The sequence below is a fragment of the Scophthalmus maximus genome, chromosome 15 (genome assembly GCF_022379125.1).
Source record: "Scophthalmus maximus strain ysfricsl-2021 chromosome 15, ASM2237912v1, whole genome shotgun sequence".
NCBI classification, from domain to species: Eukaryota; Metazoa; Chordata; class Actinopteri; order Pleuronectiformes; family Scophthalmidae; genus Scophthalmus; species Scophthalmus maximus.
The window spans coordinates 13,223,522-13,245,713 of NC_061529.1; the positions used below are offsets into that span (position 1 = coordinate 13,223,522).

The window sequence follows — 22,192 nt, forward strand, 5'->3', positions numbered from 1 at the left end:
AAGGCCTGACGCCTTCACACGCTGACAGCCAGTCAGCCACACCCTGCCCTTTCTGCCCCCACACCCAGTCTGAGCCTGAGGAGAGAGCGCACCTGTCGGGACCACGTCTCCATTAATGCACATTCGCTCTGCGACCAAACACAATCGAGTGATAACAAACACGAATGGACTGCGGGCAAAACATTCTATTAGTCAGCGACATCATTTCTGGTGTGCGCTGCGGGTGCCTCTGGCGGCAGGAGAAAAATAAAGAGATAGATGTTGTTAAACCTGAGATTTGTCTCCTCCAAGCACATTGACCATGACTTCCATGACGGTCTCATGCATGCCCAGTATCCTCATTAGGTTTGGGTGCTGGTAGAACACCTTGTTGTTCATGATGTCGCTGGAGAGAAAAGAAAAAAAAGACAGTGGCAGACGGAAACATTCTGAAAAAACATGTAGCAAACTGGTATGAAACTAAAGGTGAAAATAGTGAGAAATATCAACACCTTTGTGGATATAAATGCATTATTTTCCCTTTTTTTTCTTACACCATGTATCTTCTAATCTAAAAGTGGGATTTTGGCGGAATCAAGAAAAGCTGGCCGCAAGTCATGGCAGCCTACCCGAGTCCGTCAATCATGAGCTTCTCCTCTTCTTTCCCCATGCGGACAGACAGCAGCGATCGGATCTGACCGAGGGAGGCCAGGAGGTTGATGGTGTCCTGCACCGAGGCGGCGCTGATGGTGTATGCCTTCCTCATGGCCCGGAGCAGCTCCCCGATGCTGTCGTACTGCCTCCTCAGCAGGCTGAACATCTTGCGCACGAGCTCTGGGTCCTGGATGTGACACTCCTGGGCCCAGCTGACCATCGTCTGAGAGATCAGCTCCTTCAGATTGGCTGGGAAAACGAGTTGGGTAAAGATCAATTGGTTAATTAATTCACTGACGGATTAATGCAATTTATGAAAATTGAAACTGAACAATCAATAACTTGACCCTCTGACATTCCACAATTGTTGTGTCGCTGTAACTTTGGTTCAGTATCTCTGAAAGTCATTCAGACCTCAATTTAAAAAAGTGACTTTTAAAGGAGAGATGAAAAGGGTTGAAGAACAGTGGCCATTTGGGTCACTTTGGGTGTGTGTCTGTCTAATACAATCGAGTATCTTCCTCCACTGTGCTGCGGTCAGATACGATCAAGACGTTATCATCACCCTAAACTTATAATCCAGATTAGAATAAATAAAGTAAAACTATATGTCGATGTAGAAATACTAATTGTGAAGGGGACTGGTTAACATAATGCAGGCTTTTCTCATTTTAAACCAGGGAAAGTCCTCACTGCATATTATTGGCCTTAGAGGAAAATATATTGAAGCCTTCCTTCCATTAACCGGGATCACACCGGGACACAGCAATCCTCCTTAAGGCACTTCTTCCTTAAGCACACACGGAAATCTATAAACACACATTATCGCACATTTATCCAAACACAAAGCTCTATTAGATTGATGTTAAAGGAGCCTCCACCTGACTGGCTGCTCACATTTTTACACAGCAAATGCTCGAGCACTTACAAAGAAAATGCCAATTCAAAGGCTGAATTCCCGAATCAGTTCATTGATGCATATAAGACCTTGAGCACAGAACGGGGAGAAGAAAAAAAAAGAAGACATACAGCTCATTCATGATGTTTCACGTGGCGTCAGTAGAACAAAAAGGCCTGTAGGTGCGTGTCAGCCACCTTTAAAAGCCTCTGCTTGGGAGGCAGAGGTAATCAGCTGTGTTTTCAACAATGTCAGATGCTATTTATTTCTATTCTGTGGAAAAGAAAACACGGTTGGCGGGCTCATTCACAACGTTGTCAGTGAAGCGGAAAGGCAGCCCAGTTATGTAAAAAGAACAGGGGGAGGGGAGGTGGACGACGTGTTCATAGTTTTGTACAGTGTAACATTCCGCTTCTGCGGTTGAACGGAGACATTTGTTTGGGCAGCTCCAGTGTGGGTTACCCTTAAGGCTTCATTAAAACTGGATCAATAGAGTGTGTGGGTGAGGACGTGCAAGCATATTTGTGTCTGTTCACGGAGCGCGGACACGGAGGACCAAAAAACGTCATTTAAACAACTCCGTCAAAAGATGCAGCAATTTGCACACAACTGATTTCCTCCTGAAAAGTACTGCAATCAGGTGATTGTGTTTTTAGGGCCTCCGCGTCCGTTTGATTGATTGGATCTGTTGGTGGTTTTCCACAGACTAATTGACAGGCTGTCATTCAATTAAAGTGTGTGTATGTGTGTGTGTGTGTGTGTGTGTGTGTGTGGGTGTGTGTGTGTGGACGTAGCAAACAGAATGTCACAGTCAGCGGTAACCAATCCTGCCACCGAGAGCGTGGGTGTCAGAGAAAGGGCAGAAGCACCATCTTGCCCCAAAATGAGAAGCAGCATTTCTTCACCACAGGCGAGATGCTTCACACGCACAAACACAAACAAACACACACACACACACACACACACACACACACACACACACACACACACACACACACACACACACACACACACACACACACACACACACACACACACACACACACACACACACACACACACACACACACACACACAGCAAGATTTCTTCAAGGAAAGTCATCATGTGTGAGCTTTGAATGCGCTCCTTTTGCCTAATTCCCGTGAAATAATAGCGAAGGCGATTGTGCCCTCGGTATCTTTACAGTCTCACTGTGGAAGATGGGACAGTGGGAGGAGGAGTATTAGCTGGAGTAACAGTTCAGAATATATCAGGTCTTCTCCACTCTAACCATCATGCCAAGATTATTTCCACTTCTCACATAAAATATATCGTACCCACACAGGAAAAACATCCAGTCACAAACCAAGCAGAGCTAAACTGAATATTTTTTTTCCTTATAATAACATTTGGAAGGCTTTTAAAAAAAAAATCTCTATACTGTCAACTATCAAATAAAGGGAAAATGCCATAAGGAACCAAGCTTAAACACTTATTTCTCTCTCTGTCTGTCTCTCTCTCTATATATATATCTATCCTGGCAAAAAACTATTAATCACTTCTGCACATGAGCGAATTTGCCTGCAGCAATTTTATTCTCACTCTGTTTACATTCTCTTCTCTCGCTTTCTGGAAACCGCCATCTGATATAGACACGATGTGATGCTCCTGAACTGCAGCCACTGCCATAATGCAATCTCCACAAAGCAATCTTTGATCCACTAATCAATCAGCACTGACACACCAGCCTGCAGAGACAAACACTGTCACCACCCAAAGCACTCTTGAGGGAAAAAAGACACACACTCCTCGCGCCACAGAAATCAGTGCGGTAGTCTTGAATATACACTTCACACGTCACACAAAAAAATCCCAGAGGATAGATGGATAATCATCGGGAAAGGTCATGTACAAGAGAAAAAAAAGGTGCTACAAATCGAGACGCGATAAATAGGAATATCTGTGACCAGCAGTTTCATATCTCACCCTGACATTGAAGGCCAACAGAACGTGATGGAGTGTATTTTTCACAAGTTAAGTAATAATTTGCAATCGGAGACTTGATTGATCGTCCCTTGCAGAGAGTGGAACTTGACATGGATAATTAGACACAGTTTGTTCCACATTGACACTGATTTGGCACCTCGCTGTTGTACGCTGTGATTGAAATGTTTTTCGTTCCTTTGGTCGCGTTCGTGATTGTGTATTTTTACCCGTGCATGTGTCCTGTGGACTTGTTCGAATGAAGGATTTAGTTTTATCACTGATGGGTTTTTTTTTTTTCCCTCTCCTCTCTCATTTCACAGAGTGGCTGAGGGAAGATCTTCACTCTGGAGCCTCTTCTCCACCGGGCTCCTTATTACCATAATGAAATGGGAAAGAAATTGAAATGGAAATGATTGTCACCCGGTGAGTCAGTCCACATGACCCTGGCAGACAGATGGAGGCAAGACTGCGGGCGCTAGAGCTGCTGTTGGATTCTCCACGCGCTGAGGCAAGAGTGCTTGTCCCAAAAAGAGGTGAGAGAGACCGTAAACTGGCAGAATGTAGTGGGATGTAAATAGATATCGCGAGTTCAGAGATTTTGCTTTTTTTGGAAAGAAACAAATGTTATTTGAGCAGTTTTAGAAACAGGACACAGGACAAGTCCTCCTCAAAGACATTTTTTGGGGGGGTACTGACATTTGGATTGGGATTAAAATCTTATGAAGAGAGAGTTAGACATTCCCAAAGTTTGACAGCTTGCTGTTCTTTTGGTTTGTTGCTATGGTCACAAGGCCGCGTTTGGTGTGATGCTATTCTGACCAGAATACTAATTTACAGGATGAATTAATTGTTAATTTAGTTGTTAAGTTCTCTTCAGGTCAATCAGAAAGTATATGTTTTACCCAGGTTCAATTATACAATGATACAAATAGCCCCAAATAGCACCACGGCATCAGTAATAATGTCATATTAATAAGTATTTTAATAAGAACAGTGATGTGCTCACATGGCGCGGCCTGCTCCTTCTCCGTGGGCTCCTCTGCTTTGTGAGACTGGCCTTTGATCTTGTTCACCAGCATTAGGAGGCGGCGTTTGATAGACGTGTCCTGCTCGTCTTCGTCTTCCTCCATAGGGATTCCTGCACAACAACGGGCACACAGACACACATGTATACAAGGAGCATATTAAGGCAATATATCTGCCAATCCCGTCGTTAGTCACCTCACGCGTGTGATGAGTCATATGCGACGTACAGAAGTTCCAATTCCGTGGCAATTTCAAGTGGTATTTGTATGAGTCTGTGCGTGGAGGGTGCCGTGACAGGTTCGACAATATGTGGCACAGCTGAAACTGCCATTAGATCGGTAGTAATAGGAGGATTGGGCAGTTTTTAATTATTCATCAAAACATCGAGAGGCACCGAACTCATTTGCCAGGAGACAGAGAGAGAGAGATGCAGAGAAGGAGAAAAGAAACAATTTCTGAGTGGAACTATACTGTACGTTGTAGTTTGTTCTGGCTGTGCAAGACTAATACAATAGCAACTCAAGCAACAGCAGCAAAAATGCACAATTGCTCTACATGTTCCATATTTACTTGTACTGTTCTGGGCGTGTCTGTGTCTGTTTCCACCAGAGTCAATATCTATAATATCTGACAAGAACTTGTGAACAGGTAGATGGATCTTTTTGAAACTTGATATCGGACTTTTGTCTGAAAGCAAAATACATTTTGGTTTACCAAGGTCACAGGTCAAGGTCAGGTTTTTTTTTGCAAGATCTGCATCTCACCACAGTGGAGCTGCAGCTGGTTGTGGAAATCGTAGAGCTCCTCCTGGATGTCTGTTGGACACGGACAGTCCTCGCCCATACTGAAGGTCAGCAGCATGTTAATCTGAAAATATGAACACGTGTGAATTCAGACTCATTTAAAAAAAAATTCTGTGTGATCTCATTGTAGGATTACCAGGAAGAAAAAAAACCAGCTGATTCTCCCTCAGCACATAGTCATTAAAAAAGCTGTGAAGCGCAGGGCTCTATCCCCAGCTGCGACCCTACAGGGCTGCTGTGTATGTGTGTGTGTGTGTGTGTGTGTGTGTGTGTGCGTGCAGTTGAGTGTGCACACTCACTGGAGAAAATTATGAATTCACACTCACACATACGCACACACACACACACACACACACACACACACACACACACACAAAGAGAGTGCTTTCGGTTACATTTGAGGCAAGGGCCAGCTGTATCATTTTCGAGGCAAAAATTAGGGAATTAATCCGTCCAAAAGCCAAAATGGGATCTAAGGATGGGGAAAGAAATTAGCCATGTATGTGGAAAATTACAGGAGTTATGTAATGAATTATCTCGTTACATGCTTCATTTGAAGCAGCGAGCCTGCAGGGTCTCTTTGTGGTCAGGCGTTTCAGTTGTACTTTTACTGTGAGATTCATCAGCTCTGACTGATGCACAGTCCGGAGCGTTTACCCTCTGTGGCTGATTTTTACCTTTGTCTCACATGAGTGTCAACAAGGTCACAGACGTGGGAGTTGTCGGAATCACAGGAACATTGGTGTGGCTCTTCTTAAGATGGGCATACGGTACAATACAATTTTAGAAAAAATGCCTCTGTTGAATTCCAACTCATATACTGGCCGAGTAAATCCTCTGTGATGTGGAGCCAAAGCTCACGATTTATGTCCTCACACTGTACAAGTGAAATACCCGTTCTTCCATTTTGATATGTTTAAAACATAAAATCAATTCCATATCATACAAATTCATATCTAAAAAATGTAGTTCATGTTATGTCACCTGTACTAGTACAAATTAAATTGAGAACAATTTAAAGAAATCTTGCAGCACCCACTCTGGGAACCACTGACAAATGTACGCAGCACCACAGACTGGGTGATGACCTGAAACTCACCCATGTACATCAGTGCTTCCTGCCTTTTTTTGTTTCCCGGTTAAAAGAGACAACAAAAGCCGAATCTCACCTGTTCCTGAGGAGGTGATCTGAACTCTTTGGTCTTCCTTGCCGTTATGGCGGCCGACATGTTGAGGGCCAGCATCAGCTCATTGTAGCGGAACTTCTGGTTGTACTGCAGCTTCGAGACGAAGCTGTCGGAGAACGACACGATGGCCTCGATGCGGTGCTTCAGCTCACAGTCGCAGAAATAGTGAAGCAGCTCGCACATCTGGGGAGCAGACACGGGGAGGAGACACACAACAAACACCGTTGCATCACTGCTAGCACGCCACGGATGCAGCCGCTACGGGCAGGTCTATTAGGAATACATGCAAACAGCCTCATGGCTTCACATCATCTAATTTATTTAAGAGACATTTCTACACACGAGATCATTTGTTCAATACGCAGACAGAGCCGTTTCATGTGTGACTGACTTCTGAATGGCTCTATTACAGTGGAGCAGTTATGGAGCATGTGATTGAGAGCGCAGCTGCGTTAGACTTAAGCGAGCCAACTGGCACTTGGAGACGAAGATGTTCATTGATTTTACATGTTTTGGTGATTTACCTTCAGTGGTCTCGATAAAGTTTGAACACATTGAAGGTAATTGGGGACCTGCTCGTGTGTTTTCATTATCACCTGTCGTTTGACGGGCTCAGGCAGCCTCTTCTCCAGCAGTCCTTTCATTGGCTGTTTAGCCTCTTTGGCTGCCTCCTCTTCCCCAGCTTCCACTGCCTTCTCCTCGGCCCCCGTGAGTCCTTCTTTGTCTGTGGCCCCCGTGGCCCCCTCCTCGTGTGCCTCTCTGAACACATTGGGGTCGATGAGCAGTAGGATCTTGTGAACATCGTCACTCCCTAACACGCCCATAGTCAGCAAGGTGCTGATGAGCTTCAGGATTGGCACAAACTGGTACTCCACACCTCCCCCGACGGGATCTCGGATGTGGTGCCCTCCACCTTGAACGGCCTCGGTCAACATCGTGATGGCCTTCTCCTTCAGTGCGTCCAGTGGGATCTGGGGACTGTACAGATGTTGCTCCCGTTTGGTGCTGATGAAACAGGGCGGGGCGAAGTTGAGGCGCGGTTTGAGCGAAGTGCTAAGCCCCACCCCTGGCGGGAGGTGCTTTTTGGAGGCATCAGAAAAGAGACGGATGGAGCGCGTCTCCGCCGTGACGGGGATGATGAACTCGTCTTTCATCATGAGCCGCGCCTCTTTGGCCGTCTCCAGGTGGATGCTGATCAGAACATTGTAGAAGCCCTCACGCAACATGCCTGACAGGTACTGGTTGTCGATGGTGTACAACAGCTGGGATTGGTCGAGGTGGCTGCAGAGTGCGTGGGCCACTCGGGTGTTGCCCAGAGCACAGAGGGCACAGTAGAGCTTCAGGGTGTGGTAGTGGAACTTCCTCATGTCCTCCTGCTCAGACAGCTCCATGATGTCGACACACCTGGGGAGGGAAAGTAAAGTCTTCTGAAACACACTTTAAGGTCGGACAACCACAAAAAGTCAGTTTAGCTTTGAGTAGGACCATGCTGGTGTATCATGATTTTATCCCCCACTCATTTATTATTATTAATTAATCAATCAATTAATTATTTTGCCACTTTTCAAAATAGTCACTTGACAAAGACTTTCACTGTGTGTTCCGGTGTGTGTGTGTTCTTGTTTGTACCTGTTCTCCTCAGGTATGTGTACAGCCAACATCTGCAGGGGCTCCACACACTGCACCACCCAGCCGTGTCTCTCATTGACTCTGGCCGTTTCCACCTTCAGAAAGATGTTGGGCATGCGGCTCCACAGCACCGCACTGATGGTCTGGACATCGAGACGGGGCGGACACTGTGGCACCGGGTTCTTGTGTTCACTCTTAAAGATGGCTGACGACAGAGGCATGGCGTTCTGGGGAGGACAATCCAACATGTGTATGGATGGAGAGATTTAAGGAATATCAGTGTTAATCAATGCCAACCAAGCGGTTAGAATCTCCCCATAGTCATTCCTGCCCATTTTTCTTGTAAACTGCTCTGACACTGCGGACAACATATATAGGCTGTTAGCAATTTGGGGGACTCTACCTTTATTTTAGCCAGCTCAAACTGGAAGAGGTTGGGGCTGGTTGGTCGCACAAACACAGCAGGGAAGAGCTTGGTGTTTGGTTCCACCTGGAGCAGAGCAAAGAGAAAAAGTGAATAAAAGCTCCAAACAGGAAGCACACATCAAAAGCTTGAGCAGGAGCGAGAGAGCATTACTTTGCGGAAAGCAGCTTAATGATGCATCATGAAACCCTACTACTTAGGGAGTGTGTGTGTGTGTGTGTGTGTGCATGATCTTTCCAGTGTCGACTGGCGCGATGACTCAGCACTGGGTGAAGCGTCACAGTATTTCAGCGAGGGGGGAACATAAGAAGATTATAACCTCCGAAAAGATTTATTTCAGTGAGAACATCTGAAGTCTGAAATTCAACAATTGAAAAAGACGTCACATGCTCCGTTTCGAAAACATGCAAAGTCAAGAAATTACTTTTTCTCAAGGTCAGCAGAATAAACTTGAGATGGATTGATAGACGGCGGCTGCGAGGACGGAGAGTTAGACACGCAGGGCCGATTAAATGATTTATGGATGGAGGGGGTGGTAGAAAGTGACTATTACTGATTCAAAGTCTAAAAGTCAATTCAAATCAATTCCATATGTTAAAATATCTTAAATCCAGTTATTGGAGGTGCATTGAAAAAGTGCGTTCTGCAAGCCCATTCTCATGGTCATTCTCACAAATATGGTCTACACTGCATCTACTTTCTACACTGTGTTTACTTTATGAAACACAATTGTTGTCTTCTTAAAAAGTGGGACTTAAGCTATATTTAGGGCACTTTCATAACTACCTTGTTTAGTAGGGACAGTGAACCAAAATTTTGTCTCAATTCGGATCAAACTGAACCATGGTTCGGTTGGTTTGCAGTGTGAAAACACTTTTTTGGATGGTTCAGACATTTGGACCAATTGCAGGAAGTTGGCACGCCAACTAACAATGGAAGAAGAAAAAGAAGTGCGAGAGAAACAAATATGGGCCGTGGTGCCATATAGGGGAGGACGAGACAAAATATTTAACTGCAACTTTCTCAGGATTGCTTCGCCTCCAACAACGTAATGTTTGAATGACGAGGAAGTTAATTTGCCACATTCAAACTAGTGTCGAGTACTGCGCCTGGAGTTGGTGATGCTGGTAATGATCCCATAGTGATACTAAAGACTCAATGACATTAACCGGTTCATTCATTGTCTACATTCAAATGGAAAGACTAAAGCCGGCCGTATTGACAACACGCACACCCGTCTTCAAACCAAGGTCAAGTATATGTAGATCCAGCCCACTTGATGACAACAGGATGTATGTATGTCATACAAAAGTCTTTAGTGCGCTCCCTAAACAGCAGTATTAAACCAATACCAACCAAATCTAGTGTAAACAATGGAACATAGACATGAGCCTTGGCCTTTCAGGGGTGAAAACGCCCTTGGTCAGACATAAAGTCTTCAGATTCTCTCCTTCCGTTTGTTCAACATATGCAGTCAGTACCTGGTAGGATGTGGATATATCTTTGCCATTGACAGTGAACGTCACCAGTCCAGTAGCCAGGTCTATCAGACAGCCAATCTCCAAGTCCACGTTGCTACGACTGGAGGTGTGAGCAGCACCGGTCCCGTCGCCTCCCCACACCATGTAGCAGTTACTCCTCTTCACACTGTCAGAGTGAAAATTTAAGTCATTAATAGTCTTCTCATACATTATGGTCGAGCAAGAAAAAAGACATGCTAAAACCAGAATGCTGCATTTCATTAAACAAACAAAAAACATAAAAAGATTCCCCTAAGTAGTCTTACCTCTCATGGACTCGTCCCCGCTCGTCACCCAGGGTCACAGTCACCGTTCTGTTTTTGCTGAGGTTGAAATTGTTGCTGTAGTAATGGTAGTCGGGGGTAACCCATCCAACCCACACATCAGTTGGGTCCTGACCAGCGAAGACCCTCACCGAGTGATAGTACTGTAACGACACAGCTCAGAGTTAGCCGACACTGTAAGTCTTCACACCAAAATGTATCCTACCAACAAAAAGTCAGTCAATACCGTGGTGATGCTGCTGTAGTCAACTCGTCTACTTTCTTCACTGTGCCTCACAGACCTCAATGGATACCTTTGAAGAAGAGAGTTATACATAGCATCAGAAACCACTATTTAATGGTGAATGGACTGTATTTATATAGCACTTGTCTTATGGACAACCCAAAGCGCTTTACAGTGCAAGTCACATGAAAAAAAAGGGGCAAAAAAGCAGTTCCAAGTTGCTTGTAGTGTTGCTTAAATTCATGATATTGGGGAAGTTAGCACCTGTGTTTCACTTTCAGGGTGTCTTCCTCGTGCACTCCGTTCATGTCCACAACCGGACTGGACTTGAAGAAGGAGTGGAACTCTACGGGCATGCTGAGACGACAAAACACCATGTCAGCGTTGCTGTTCTGGGTGCCAAACGTCTTGTGTGTCACTTTAAGACACGGGGGGCTGTCGATGGTGCCGTCAATCCTGGTCACCTGAAAAGAGTTGTGAAAGTGTTTGTATTCATCCAGTCAATATCGTCCCTGTTTAAAAAATAAGCATTTATCTCCCGTCGTTCTTACTGCGATGTGGTTGTGGTCCTTCGGCACATTGACAAAAGTCGGCAGACGCTTGCTGAACCACATGGTGACCTCTCTGTTCATGTTGACCGAGAAGGGTTCGAACCCTTCCTGCAGGCCACACATGGTGTAGTACTTGAAGGAGCTCGCATCTTTCCCCAGATTCATGCGACCCACCTGAGCCAGCCCGAGACTACACACTGGAATGAACCCTGAAGGACATGCAGAGGAAATAAAGGAAGGAGAGGGAAGAGGACAGGGAGGATAAAAAAAAAGCCTCTATGAACACAGACAGCAGCAGGGCAGGGAAAATCAATCCACTTTTGGCAAAAAGGCAATTTACAAGTGTCGCATTAAATAAGGGTGATTACAGGAAACCACTTATTTTTCACTTAAATCCTTGGCATGGTCAATCCAGGTTACTGCTCCCTGCTCTGCATGTGAGGGCTTTATAAAAAGATAAGTGGAGGAGGCCGAGTACATAAGGCCAACAACTCATTCTCCAATCACCTTATCAGTCACACACTTCCTGACCTTCAGCTTCTGAAACTGGCTCTGTAACCTTACCGCACACATCATACCCACTTCTACACACACACACACACACACACACACACACACACACACGCCACGTTATCTCACCATCCTCCGTTTCAAAGTCAGTGAAGCAGAGTTCAGAGCCCTTGGTGGTGATGAGGATCTCTCCATTAAGCGTGAAGATCATGGACTTGTCCTCCATGTTGATCATACAGCCGACCACATCCCCAGCATGCCAGCACCGCCCGAACAAGCGGCTGCCCATGTTCAGACAATGGCCCTATGTACAACAGAGCGCATATAAGACACTCAGAAATAGATTATAGCATATAGTTGACAGGATCTCCACAGACACTGCTGCTCGGTGTACTATGTCTGCAGTGGATGACCTAATCCAATTATACTTTGTGTAAAAGCGATATTTAATCCACATGCAGTCTCTCATTCACTTCTGCTGCTGTACGACACAAACACAGCGTGCTACTCTGCAAATAGAGAATGGCTACAAACTGTTTTTCTTAGTTTGCCACAAATCTTGGAATTTGGCAAAAGTGTAGCTGCTGGCGCAAAAAAAACAGCCCCCGTCTCTACCGAAGGTAAATCCACATGGCTAATTATTATGCAATGACGTCATCATCATCTTTTTAAACTTCGCTCATTATTTTGATGTCAAGAATATGATTTATTTTATTGACAGCAGCTCAGGGAAATGTCCAGTCCTGGGGAACTGAGGTTTCTGAAAACTGATCCAGAAGCGATAGTTCCTTAAAAAATAAAAACACAATTTTTCAGAGTTGTTCTTGTAAATGTATTAGTTGTAAATGTAGTAGATGTCAGAAATTCAGGTTTTTTTCTCGGAATATTATGCCCCTACCCCGGCTCCATTATTTGTTTTTTTTCTACAATGGCCCTAATACACCGTCGTAGGTTCCACTTGTTTTAGTCTTATCTGTAAAGTTCAAGTTTTATACAGTAAAAGTCAGTTCAGCAGTACATAGAAAATGACACTTGATTCAACAGCACTGCAGTGCACTGTAATGGAATGCAGATAAATGTATTGACATTAGATAGGTTAGCTTGTGTATAAGCTTACCCTGTATCCATCAAAGACGAAAGCAAGCTCATCTGTGCCAAGTTCCACGTCTGGCTTACAGCCAGGTCTGGCCCAGCCCACTCTCATGTCTCCTCCTGTCACGGCCTCAAATTCAAAGTACCATTTGCCGGTCGTCACCGAGTACGTCCTCTCCACTCTGAAAAAGCGGATCTTGTCGATGCTGAGTCGCTCGGCCACTTGTCCTACAGGGTGGAGAGAATAACCACCGAAACCAATAATGGAACCAATGATTGCAATTACCGGCTGTAGTTCAAGGCAATCATTTCAGAATCTTTTTCTCTGTAGGCTGGAATAGTGTGGGGGGGAATCCATTATCTGGACTAGAAAATTAAGTCACACTTGTCAGGACGAAAAATTTCGCCCCATTCTATCTAACAAGCATTTTGTCTACTTCTATGTATTTGAATGTCTGTGTATTTTTATAGGCATACATGCATGAGTGAAACTGACCGCCTTCCTGGTCTGAGGGCTCAATGTTGTATCCGTAGCCAATCAGAGTGCGGATAGCCTCCCGCAGGCTGTCCCTGTTCGACTTCTTGGTGCGCTCATCCAGCAGAACGTAGAGAACCAGGCGAGGGTTACGCTTACTCTTCAGATCCTGCAGGGAGAGGAGGCAATCCGAGGAATTTCCTTTGCAGCAAACCCACTCCCTCCGACCATCTCTGCTTATTTCATCAACTGTCAGCTCAGTCGTACAACTGTTGCACATTTACCAGGAATGTGCTCTCAGTCTAGTAAACTAGAAGTTAATTGGCCATTCATTGGCTTTGCTCATCAATTTCCTGAGTCATTTCCCATCTCAGAGTAATCCCACTGGGGGCCATGAAGAAAACAGGGAGGTATCATATTAATACCAATTTAAAATACTTTTCTAAAATAGGGTAGATGGATGAGTATTTACTCACCTAAGCTTGTACTTGGTAATATTTAGCAAGATTTCTCATTTCTTTATCTATGCAAGCTTTAAAGTAAAAGGCATCAACCATATTTTTTTCTCCAATACAGGTGTTATGAACTTTTCTTTCATACTGAATTTAAATGTATAATTTTAATGGCGTTGAAGCTGAGGAAAATCTATCTTTTGAGGAGAATCTGTCGCATCCATTTTCACGGCAAGATTAGCAGAAATGCACTAAACATCAGAGGAACATCTGAGGAACTAGACTAGAGTCTATACAGTTTTTGCTTTTGTTGGGAGTAGATGCGATCTGTACCTAATATGCTCTGTACAATAAGTTCTGTGGCTCGTTGCCCTTTACCGCAGTGTATCCTGCTGCGTATTGCGTCGTGATTTATTGCGAGGAAATGTCTCTCCCTCAGACCACGCAAACATGTTCACTGGTAAGGTATAGATAGTGTGGGAGGTAGATTCGTGAATCATTAATGAGAAACGAAATACATTGAAAAGACAGCAGCAAGGCTGGAGACAGGAGACAGAGAGGATAAATTATTCCCTATTGAGAAAAATGGGCTTGTTTCCTTAATTTCGCATGAACACACCAGCGTACCTGTTGAATGCCGTAGGTCCATCCCTGTTTGATCCGGTCCTTGGCCCACACGTTGTGCGCATTTTCAGCCAGTTTGTCCACCAGCAGCTCCTGACCTGGAGTCAGTTTGATGTCGGACAGGTCCAGGGGTGTTGGCTTATATCCGTTGGACATCATGTAGCTACAGGAAGAAAAAAGCTTTCTGACAGACATCTGAACTGAGTAACATTTAGATAAGAAATGTGCATTCTGAGGGAAATGCACACAGTAAATAATAAGCAATCTTACTTCTTAGGGAGTTTTATCTTCTTGAGGGAGTCCTCGGCATTTGGATTAACCTGAACTACACGACAGCCCAATGCCAACAGGGTCCTGTGGGGAAGAAAGAAAACAGCATACAGTACAGAATGTGCTTAATTCACATTACTTTTAATTTGACAGTACATGTAGATGAAATAGAGGGGGCTGGGAGTGTTCATTTGGAGCAGCAATGGATTAAACTGTGCATGTCCTCATTTGTCAGGAGAAAAAAGCCAAAGGATCCCCAGAGGAATGTCGTGGGTGGGAAGTGCATTCGACAAATTTCCTTCACACCTTGCGAGAGGACAAAGTGGCAGTAAAAATGAGTTTGATGTCGCTCAGGAACCCGTCAGTGTCATGGGCGTGTCTTCCGACGCGGCCAATCAAGATTAATCCCAGCAAACCTCAGCATTCTCCTTTATCGCATAGAGCATTTCATGTAAAGCGATTGTAATTGGTCTCCCTGGGACCAAATGTTGGTTAGGGCACAGACACGCGGAAAAGGATCTCGGTCTGTGGGTGAGACCTGTTGGGTGGCGCAACAGTGAAAGTGGAAAAGCATTGCGAATGCAAATCCATTAGCGATTCCTGAATTAAACTCCACAATGTTTCACAAATACACAGGATATTAGAGACCGGGGTATTATCCCACACTGGAAATCAATAGTACTCCATTAAACAAACAGTGGTTACACATAATAAAGCCCGCTGCTAAATAAAACATCAAAGAAAAAAATTAAGCAATGCATGCAAGCGAGTTCAGGCACACTTGGCCCTGCCGCCACACTTGGCATGCTCCTCTCAGGGGAACATAAATCCAACACACCCTTTTTAATCATGGCGGTGTAGTCAGTTACAGCAGGGATCCGCCTCACACTGCCGCTGTGCTGCAAACCCTGAAAGTAACTGTATGCTGCCGCTGTTCCTATAGGGTGTAAATATCCGTTTGTGTAATTGTACGTTAGGTTGAGCGAGTCTTAACTAGCGTTTATATCAACCTCTGCTCATGTAAACGACGCTCCCAATCAGTTCATCATACACAGTCTTTTAAGTGCAACAGAACAACCTTTGTGTAATTAATCTGTCTGCTTCCGTATTTGACTCCATCCAGGAGAAGATCGATCCATAACGTTCAACATACTTCAGAGTTTCTGTTGACATCTGCAAATTGTAGTTCTTTTCCGTCTCTGGCAGCTTGGAGAAGTCCACCAGGCATGGATGCTGCCGCTTATTGTCGTCCCTTATCTGTGAGGAGAAAGAACGGTCACCGAAATAGCATATGAACTTTTTCTCTGTAACCTTCGACGTCGCTCTCCGGCGGATCCACGTACACCATGTGGGAAAGTTCACTAAATATATGCACATGAAATCCACAGCCTTGTAGGTCAGTGTCATTGTGAACTAACAAGGGAATGGAAATGCGGTCTGAGTACAGGGTGCTACCGATTGCGGTGATAAGACAGTCTACTCTAGTGAACATGTCATGGAGGAGGAACGAGGGAGCATGTTTTCTTGGAGGAGATAGAAAGGTGCACAACTGGAATACTAAGTGAGAGGTGTCACGTCTCTCTCGCTCTCGAGGCTGCACTGTACGCCAAATAATCCTTTGGCAACGCTGCTCAGAGGAGGCGGCATGGCAATGGTGGATGTTTCCCAAGAAAACATGCAGGGCTATGTACAGATATGCAGCTCTGTGTGTAGGTCCAATGAACACCAGCCAGCTCTTTTGTGAATAGTACAAGAACTCTACGGGAAATCTCTTCTCTGGCAGTCCTTCCTCTCACAGAGTCACATTTTTGCAACAAACAACATGTGGAAAATGTATTTATATGCAACCATGACTAAATAACAGACAATACTTTTATTTGATTCTCTCTGCCGTAGGACAACTACAGTGAATGCTGCTGTAATTAAACAGAGCACAGAATAAGCCGCTGCGGAACCACATCCAATATCACATAAGTGCACCTTGGCTTGCTCTTGACAAGTTTTACCACTATTTGACATACCGTTAGTGCTTTGACCCCCCTCGGCTTAAGAAGGAAAACGTCTCGACAGCAAAAGATTCAAATTTCTTAAGCAGCTCTCACACTTAACAGATCTTCATGCTAAATTAACGGTTCTGCTGATGTGCAGGACAAAGCGAAGGCCTGTGTAAAAGCTAGTGGTTTTAGTAATAGAGGGAGGATTCTCATATCTCTGTTTGTATTATAGACATAAGAGCTGTGTTCCATATTTTTGCTTATGGTATCTGTTCCTTCATGGGCAAAACAGGTCACTTTGGCGTTATCTTTTAGCCAATATACAGTAAACAAAGACAGAGTCTTGTGCAGACAAAAAGTTCAACTTATCAATATTTTTCACGATGAAAATTGTGAACACTATGTGTTCTTGCCAAGTCTTAGAAAAGGGAACAATAAGCTTAGCTTAGCTTGACTGAAAAGCAGAAAAAAATTCATGATGCTGCGTTCCATTATACCTGGGAACTCGGAAGTCGGGTTATCAGTTCGATTAACCGGAGGGAACGCAGCATCAGTCTATAGTTAAAAGAAAAAGACCCGCAAACACCTCAGAAGCTCGCAAATTAACACATCGTATGTGGGTTTTTTTTGATCTGTACACAAACTGAAACTTATACTTTTGAACTTTGGAAAGAGGCAGGTTAGTCTTCCTTATCTCAACTAAGTGTCTCCTTCCTCTAGTTAGCGCACAGTGGTACGAAGAACAGGCAAAAGTCTAGAATACTGTATAACTCTCCTGAAAACACACTTTGGTTTTTGTAAAGATTAACAAATTGATTCAATGTGTTAATCGATGCGCTTTAGAGGTGCTGGTGGGGTGATAAAGTATAACCTGGACATCTTTTTTTTTTGGCTTCACGTGCATTAGAAACAATAATAACTGAGATTTAGGTGTGCTATCTACTGACAATATGTCAATCTGCTCAAGAGTGACGGCACGTTCTTATCCTGTGTTTTGAATTTTGATGGCGGGTACATACCCTTTGGGTTTATATTTCGATTACAGTCTTTAAAGAATCTGAAAAACTAAATGCAAACAATTAATATAAAGGCTTTTCTCTTTGTTTATTGCTGGGCTGAAATTGCCAAAACATCCTGTTCTGCCCTTGGGTGAAACAATACTTTGTAATTTATGACTTATTGTATACTAAACCACAAACACAATGACTCTGCTACCTACAAACAAACTGCGATGGAGCATGTAAATGAATGGTATGAAAAGCATTGAACATGGAAAATGAGTGTTCTTTCCACTTACCCTCTTTTTGGTGTGAACCGCAAATTATAAAAGAGAAAGCAAGATGACGTACAAGCTTTTGTGATGGTTATATTCTAACACTACTTACGACTAATGCATTTCAAGCTGGTTTTTAATCTTAAATTTATTTAGAAAATGTATAATTGTGGTGCTTAGTTCTCCACAAACATGTATGCTTTTTACTTAGATCCAGAGTGATGATCTTGTTGTAAGAGAATTACATAAGCTAAAGGAACAATCTGCATATTTCTCACCTTGCCGTAAGACCAACCGAGCTCAATCTTATTCATGCCCCACAGTTCATGAATGTTCTCAGCGAGCTTGTCCCGGACCTTCTCCAAATGAGGTGGCATCACAATCTGTGGAAACAAGTAAAGCATTAATCTGAATGTTCAAGTGAAACAGTCAATCGCTGACTTACCTTGTTTTACCTGAGTGATCATCAATCTGCTCTACTCCTGTTATCTTACCTGGCTGGTTTCCACTGGGGTGGGGATGAAGGAGGCTTGTGACATGAACTGGGTGGTGCCCAGCAGGTCTCTGACTCCGTCCACATCCCTCTTGTACTCTTTCACCGGCTCCACCTTCATCTTCTCTTTTGGCAGCAGAGCCTCGTAACATGGAGCATAACTCGATGGAGGCAGGAACTTGAAGTCGCCATGTCGACCGCCCAACAGGAAACGCACCCTAAGAAGATAAAATCATGGTCGTCTGTTGCCTTATTCTATTACTCTACATAAAAAATTGCTGTAGGAAAAAAAAGTTAATTCGTGGGAGGAAAGAGTGTGGTGCCAATATAAATTATATATTTAATTATAATCGATAATAAGACAGCTATTAATGAAAGCAGCAGCCAGTGGAAATAAAACCGACCTTGCAGCTAAACGTAACTACTTTTTCCTCCTCTTAATCCACTTCAATCAGTTCCAGCCTCTGCTATAACAGGAACAAGTTAAGCTCTGAGACTACAAAAAAAGACCTAAAAACGTCTCAGGTCGTCACTGTGAAGAGACGCTCCTGAGGCTGCCAAAAATAGCTACTCGAGTAGTAGTGGTGACGCAAACAGGCCCAGTCTGACTGCAGCCCTCAATTATTGAGCAGTGAAGATGTGTGTGGCTGTCATTTTTAGGCACTTTTATCTCCACAGAGATTTTCAACCTGTGCGCTGGGTCAGTTTTGAATATAAGAGCGTTGGAGTGGTTATAAGGTGGCACTGTCTATATGAAATTCTGAAAGTCATATTCATGTTATATGTAAATCAAATGATGGACATGTATACAGAATGACACCTCTATAGTGACTGAAGATATTTTAATACTTAATACTACTTAAAGATCTTTACTTAATTTGAAGGCGTTTCAAGGACTTAAAAAGTATGATGGGGTACTTTTTGGTTTGTGTGTTTGTGTAATTCTTCCTACTCACTAATGAATGATAATGTAGCCCATATGGAATAATCATTCATGTTATGTAATTGAGCTGTATAAATGACATATTGTATGTAATACATATTGTTTTGGATGGGTGCAGAATTAGGTTTAGTTTTACTGGTCCTACTTATTACTTAATCCTCGGCCTCTTGTTTTATGTTGACAATTAAGAGACGATGAACAAGAGTAGAGTCAAGAACCCTAAGTTACTTCCATGTAGGTATCAGTTAAATATAATTAAATAATACAACCCAAAAATAAATGAATCAAGAACACGGAGACGAAAATAAGCTCATGGTAACTCCATGGATATTGAAGGAGGTGTATGGTTATCCTTGTACGCCCACAGCGGAGTCAGAGGAGACAAAGATGGCAGGGCCGTGGAATTGGGAAATAACCAATGTGGGAGAAAAAAGGGAGAGATGAAAAGAAGAGCAGAATGACGCAAGCACCATCTTTAACCTCTGGACTACAGTGGCTGAGGAAAAAAATGGCAGAATGCAATTTTTATTCTGTAAGTCATATATCCTGCAGGAGAACAAGGCCATAAACGTGACATCATTTGTAGAAGAGAAGATGTGAAAGAGAAAAGTAATTGCACAGCTGTAATTACTCTTCCCCCATATAAATGAAAAACAAAGCCGATAAAAAAAGCCGATAAACTAACTCCACAATGTTTGTTTGGAGGGGAGAAAACAACGTGTTGCTCTGAGGAAACCTTTCTCTCTACTGCTACTACTCTATCAGGTGTGTTTTTTACTGTTCGATAATTCATTTCCGTCAGGTAGTAAGAATTGAATTCACTGTCCGGTGGCTTACATGACCAAACAAAATCCGACTGGTCTCTCTGTGTCAAGTGTCTCTGGGCTTTAAAGAGTGAAAGCTGTTATTACAAAATGCTGCTTTGCTTTACAAAGTCAGAGTCAATCACTGAATCATGGGAAAACTGCCGGAGCCTGAAATTCCATTTTAAAGTCTTGTCAATCACACTATCTGTGATCACCATGGCAACAGGGAGGAATGTGAAGCCAGCCTACTATACCTGTGTCCAATCGCAAGGCCTTGAGGATTTATGCATTTGGACTAGAAGGCGCAGGTGGATTAGACAGATATCAAGGCAGTGTTTGTGTGAATGTAGGATATATATTTTTTTTTCCTTCTTTTTTTCGCTTCTGTTTGTCTATCTCGTCTGTGCTTGGGTGGGTAGCTCTTTCACCATAGAGGACACACAGGAGTAACAAATAAACACTCACTTGACCCCTGCCGAGAAGCTGACGACGGGGAAGAAGAGACCATCTGTATTGAAGTTCTCGAACATGCCCTGGACGGGCTGTCCGTTGATTCTGAAAGAGATGCTGGGTGCTCCCAGGTCCAGGCAGCAGCTCACCACATCCTCTGAGGTCAGGATGTGCTGGTTCAAGGATGCAACCGCCCGCGGGATACGACCTGTTAAGGGCACACATGTGAAATTTGACCCAGTGAGTGAAGCTGGCAGAGATCACGTCTCTCACTCACTCACTCACTCACTCACTCACTCACTCACTCACTCACTCACTCACTCACTCACTCACTCACTCACTCACTCACTCACTCACTCACACAAACACACACTTGTACACACAGTTGAACACACTCTGGGCAACAAGATCTTCCCTGCAGGGTACCGATTCTGTCTAGACGCATTCTGGCTACAGCCCAGAGCTACCAATCATCTTTAATACCTTAGCTTATAATGTTTTCTCACACTCACACACACACACACACAAACACACACACACACACACACACACACACACTGACCTGACCAGAGGTGGAGTCCATCAAAACCAAACGAGTAGAGGTCGTCTCCAACTCCATTGCCGCCCCAACCCTCTCCCCCTCCGGGGTACGGTGCGTATCCTTTGGTGTTGGCCCAGCCCACTCTCAGGTGGGAGGGCTCGCTGGTCACAAAGTGGTCCACCTGGTCAATCATCAGCTCATAGTACCACTTCTTATACTGAGCTGAGCCCTCGCTCACCCCCAGGAAGATGTTCGGCCTCATACTGGCAATGAAGTGAAACACAAAATCATTAGATGTCCCTCAGAGCAACATGAGATATACTCAGATTCAGTTGTAATATGTGAGGTTTTTTTCTTTAACCTAATGAAATAGCCTGCCCTCGGGATAAGATCATTCAATTTACTTCTACAGTATTTTGTTAAGAAAGTTCTCATTGCTATGAACCAAGGCAGAGCAAAGCAGTTCACTCCGTTTGTGACAAAGAAAACAATTTTTAAATTACATTAATTTAGCTGACGCTTTTGTCCAAAGGGATTTACAATGGGTGAAGTCGACCATGAAGATTTAATGAGATTTGGGATCGAGACCGAGTCAAAAATCATCTAACCATCACCAAAATGTTTCTTCTCGCTGTGCAGAGATTAAAGGTTGAACCATAATAGGGCATAATGTGAGATTTAAAGGCACAGTGCAGTCTCGGTATATAGAGCTTCATTACACGACCGATCATATCATGGTTGGGCGTACACTCTCCACTTTCCAATTTGCAGACCATGTTGTTAAGTGTACAGGGTGCACATGACTTAGTTTTAGATGTGTACATCGCACACTTAATTACACGGTCCAAAGGTGGGAAAGATGAATGTACACTCATGGGGCTCTGCAGCTGTTTGTAAATTCAAACTTAGCCCTTAGATCTAATGTGAGAGATTTATACATCACTAAATTAAAATGCTTAGCACAACATGAACTAGTTCTTAAATAGAAATTACTTGTTACGAAATATTAACACCCCAAACTCCTGAGGTACAACTGTTGCATAGATAACTACGACAGTGATTTCATATTTTTTTATATTGGTGGTCACATTTGATTTGCCTTAACCAAGACATTCCTTAAGTTAA

The 22,192-nt window shown here is 43.7% G+C and overlaps 1 protein-coding gene across 3 annotated transcripts in view; it reads right to left on the reverse strand.

The window, feature by feature from the left end:
* The window catches only part of LOC118285745 (ryanodine receptor 3), a 91,231-nt gene that overhangs the window by 31,319 nt on the left and 37,720 nt on the right, over positions 1-22,192 (reverse strand). For 2 of the 3 annotated variants that reach the window (XM_047337536.1, XM_047337535.1), the window contains 24 exons: positions 21,089-21,330; positions 20,542-20,734; positions 18,329-18,545; positions 18,113-18,217; positions 17,859-17,861; positions 15,721-15,824; positions 14,568-14,651; positions 14,301-14,460; positions 13,243-13,390; positions 12,772-12,974; positions 11,784-11,958; positions 11,145-11,353; positions 10,858-11,057; positions 10,597-10,663; positions 10,353-10,513; positions 10,048-10,213; positions 8,546-8,632; positions 8,143-8,369; positions 7,110-7,917; positions 6,496-6,696; positions 5,288-5,390; positions 4,504-4,635; positions 609-882; positions 271-385 (listed from right to left, as the gene is read on the reverse strand). In XM_047337536.1, coding sequence (XP_047193492.1) covers positions 271-385; positions 609-882; positions 4,504-4,635; positions 5,288-5,390; positions 6,496-6,696; positions 7,110-7,917; positions 8,143-8,369; positions 8,546-8,632; positions 10,048-10,213; positions 10,353-10,513; positions 10,597-10,663; positions 10,858-11,057; positions 11,145-11,353; positions 11,784-11,958; positions 12,772-12,974; positions 13,243-13,390; positions 14,301-14,460; positions 14,568-14,651; positions 15,721-15,824; positions 17,859-17,861; positions 18,113-18,217; positions 18,329-18,545; positions 20,542-20,734; positions 21,089-21,330 — 4,384 coding nt within the window. The remainder of the gene's footprint in view (positions 1-270; positions 386-608; positions 883-4,503; positions 4,636-5,287; positions 5,391-6,495; positions 6,697-7,109; positions 7,918-8,142; positions 8,370-8,545; positions 8,633-10,047; positions 10,214-10,352; positions 10,514-10,596; positions 10,664-10,857; positions 11,058-11,144; positions 11,354-11,783; positions 11,959-12,771; positions 12,975-13,242; positions 13,391-14,300; positions 14,461-14,567; positions 14,652-15,720; positions 15,825-17,858; positions 17,862-18,112; positions 18,218-18,328; positions 18,546-20,541; positions 20,735-21,088; positions 21,331-22,192) is intronic. The other variant, XM_035609536.2, reaches the window with a different exon arrangement.